Source organism: Hyla sarda, chromosome 1 (assembly GCF_029499605.1).
Source record: "Hyla sarda isolate aHylSar1 chromosome 1, aHylSar1.hap1, whole genome shotgun sequence".
Classification (NCBI taxonomy): domain Eukaryota; kingdom Metazoa; phylum Chordata; class Amphibia; order Anura; family Hylidae; genus Hyla; species Hyla sarda.
The window spans coordinates 600,272,726-600,275,913 of NC_079189.1; the positions used below are offsets into that span (position 1 = coordinate 600,272,726).

A 3,188-nucleotide genomic window follows, 5' to 3' on the forward strand; every position below is an offset into this window, starting at 1 on the left:
AATTTTTACCTGGGGTGCCCAAACATTTGATCCCCACTGTAGGTCTACAATTCTATCCATGACAACCTTGGACAGCTCCTTGGTCTTGGCCATGGTGAAGTTTTTTCCAAGTGTCTATAACTTTTCAGTAAAATAATATTTATTGACATTTATTCAATAAACTGAGATTGTGCCCACAGATTGTTATTTTTGTGTTTAAAAAAAGATACAAATATAATAATGATCATAAAATATTGTCACTACCTTGTACAGGACACAATGGCCTCTTCTAAACAAGAAGTGCAGGACATTCTGGAGCAACTTGTCTCTATCGCTTCCCGGAATCTAAAGCATCTAGATATACAAAACAACTACCATGTGATCCGGGAACTTGGGGACGGTGGCTATGGCTCTGTGCTCATGGTAAAGGACAAGAAAACAGGTCAGTGTGGTCAATGATCCATCATTATAGATATGCAGGACCGGCTATGCCTATAGACAAAGTAGGCAACTGCCTAGAGCGGCCTCTGGAGGGGGGCACCACTCTGCCTGTTGCAGCAAAAGCAATCAGCTAGCTTTTTAACCACCCAGCGCAGCCCTGATTGAACCCTCGCCCCATGCGGGTACACAGCACTCCACTGACAATACACACACCCTCCCCGAGCCTCATCATGCTGGAGGAGTGCTGCAAGCAAAAAGCAGCGATAGTCTGTAACTGCTCCCAATCTCACAACATCCCCCCACCGCGCATGTTGCTAGAGGAGCGCTGTGAGATCCACTGTGCACCCACTCCTCATCAGGCTCGAGGAGCGCTGAGAGATACTGTCTGCTAAACTAGTGTTTGTTATAGTGTGAGATTACATTAGGTGAAGGTTTGTTACAGCGTGTTTACAGTGTGTGATCCCAGTAGTACGGAGATTACATGAGGAGGAGGTTTGTTACAGTGTGTTTACAGTGTGTGATCCCAGTAGTAAGGAGATTACATGAGGAGGAGGCTTGTTACAGTGTGTCACCCCAGTAGTAAGGTGGGGCATGTCAAAGGGCGGGGCCAATGAGGGAAAAAGTCCTTGCACCAGGCCTGTAGATATGGAATGGTCTGAAGATCATAGCAGGACAAAGTCTTCTTGTTTTAGAATATAATGAAATTGTTGGCGGAGTATAGATTTCCTTCTATCCAATGAGACAATTCTATAAAGCACCATGTGTCAGAAATCTACAATTCATTGTGTTCTTTACATTAACAGATCAAACAATGGCACTTAAGCTCTTGCATAGGAAGAAGACAACTGAATCTTCCTTCCTCACGGAGATCAGCACATCCTTTTTCTTGTCCTCCCATCCTAATATTATTGGAATATATGGCGTTGGCTTCAAGACCGGTGAATATTTTGCCTATACTCAGGAGCTGGCGTCAAATGGAAATCTGCTCTCCCTGATTCCATCTAATGTAAGAAGAAATCCTTGAATTACCTTAACCACTACATTCCCTATGTCCTTCCTCTAGTTATATTTCCATTGTGTTGACTTCATTTATTTTTCTATTTCAGGACGGACTCCCAGAAGACATTGTGAAGAGATGTGCGGTGCAGATCTCTAGTGCCCTGGAATTCATAGAGAGTAAGGGGCTGGTTCATATGGACATCAAACCTGAAAACATCCTGGTGTTCCATAAGGACTGCCACCTCATCAAAATTACAGACTTTGGTCTTTCACGGGTCAAGGGAACAATAACCAAAACAAGATCTGGCAGTAGATCATATATGGCACCAGAGATGGGGAAACTTACCAATGAGGACACTTTGGTTATAGACTCATCTCTGGATGTCTGGTCCTTTGGTGTTGTTCTTTGCTGCTTGCTTACAGGGAAATCTCCATGGCAGTCAGCAGATCCATCAGACCAAGCATATTGTAGTTTTGTTGAGTGGCAGAATAATCTCCAGAATATGGAGCCACCATCTCCATGGAGAAGACTTCCACCTCAGGCACTGAAAATGTTCAGCAGTCTTTTAGCCATAGACTGTAATAGGAGGAGTAAATGTACCGAAGTGTTGTTGGTCTTGGACGAATGCTGGAAAGAAGAATTCTCAAAAATAACTACGAAAGTAAATTCATCTGAGGAGTCTGGACCAACAAATATCTCCCACAGAAGTGTTTCCACTACATCAATCCTTAGTGCTAAGTCTTACTATTTGACCTCTGACAGTTCTCATGGCGAGGAGCCTCCAGATTTTAGGAAGGACGACATCCAGTATCCAGCAGTGTTTATGGATGATGAGGTATCAGTCTATGTTGGGGCAGAAGTGGAAATTGGATGAAGAGAAATCATACTGACATGTCCTTCATGGAAAAAGTAAGTGGCTCCTTAGAATTTTATATTTTCATGTTCCCACTAGTTCTAATAACCTTTAAGCTATACTGATAAAGATGTAATGGGCGCATTGAATATGTGACATCTGTCATAATGTCATTTTGTCGACACCTTGTCAACACCTTGCTGCAGGAGACAGACTTATGATAGAGCTCATCTCCTACAGCAAGACAAGGCAGTGAGATGGGGAGAAGATCCTGCAACCCAATGCTTATTGCGGATTTTCTTGTTCTAGAGATTGTGTGGATCTGAAAGGGTTACTCCCTTGCTAGACCTCTTATCCCCTATCCAAAGGATAGGTGTCAGTACTGCACAGAGCAAGCTCGCTCTGTGCGCAATGACGGGCAATACAGGGGCCGGAACATCGTGACATCACGGCCCGACCCCCTCATGATGTCACGGCCCGCCCACTCAATACAAGTTTATGGGAGGGGGCGTGGTGACCGACACCCCCCTCCCATAGACTTGCATTAAGGGGCGGGCCATGATGTCACAAGGGGTGGAGCTGTGACGTCACGATGCTCCGGCCCCGGTATCACCCGTCATTACGCACAGAGCGAGTATGCTCTGTGCAGTAATGACGGTGGGGTGCTGCAGCCGAGATCCCAGGGGTCCCTAGGGGTGGGACCCCCACGATCTGACCTCTTATCCCCTATCCTTTGGATAAAGGAATAAGATGTCTAGGGGTGGAGTACCCCTTTAAGATGTATGATCACGGGGTCCGGAAGCTGGGACCCCCTTATAGACACCCGGCGTTTTGAACATTATGTTCAGAACACTGGGTTCGGTAGGCTGTTGTCATGATGTCATGCCACGCCCCCTTCATTTATGCCTATGGGAG

The 3,188-nt window shown here is 45.5% G+C and overlaps 1 protein-coding gene across 1 annotated transcript; it reads left to right on the forward strand.

Annotated features, from left to right (window-relative positions):
• The first annotated feature begins 258 nt into the window (after window positions 1-258).
• On the forward strand, window positions 259-2,294 carry LOC130291352 (serine/threonine-protein kinase SBK1-like). Its single transcript, XM_056540067.1, has 3 exons — window positions 259-421; window positions 1,224-1,426; window positions 1,527-2,294. The coding sequence occupies exons 1-3, from the start codon at window positions 259-261 to the stop codon at window positions 2,292-2,294; spliced, it is 1,134 nt and encodes a 377-aa protein (XP_056396042.1).
• The last annotated feature ends 894 nt before the right edge of the window (window positions 2,295-3,188 follow it).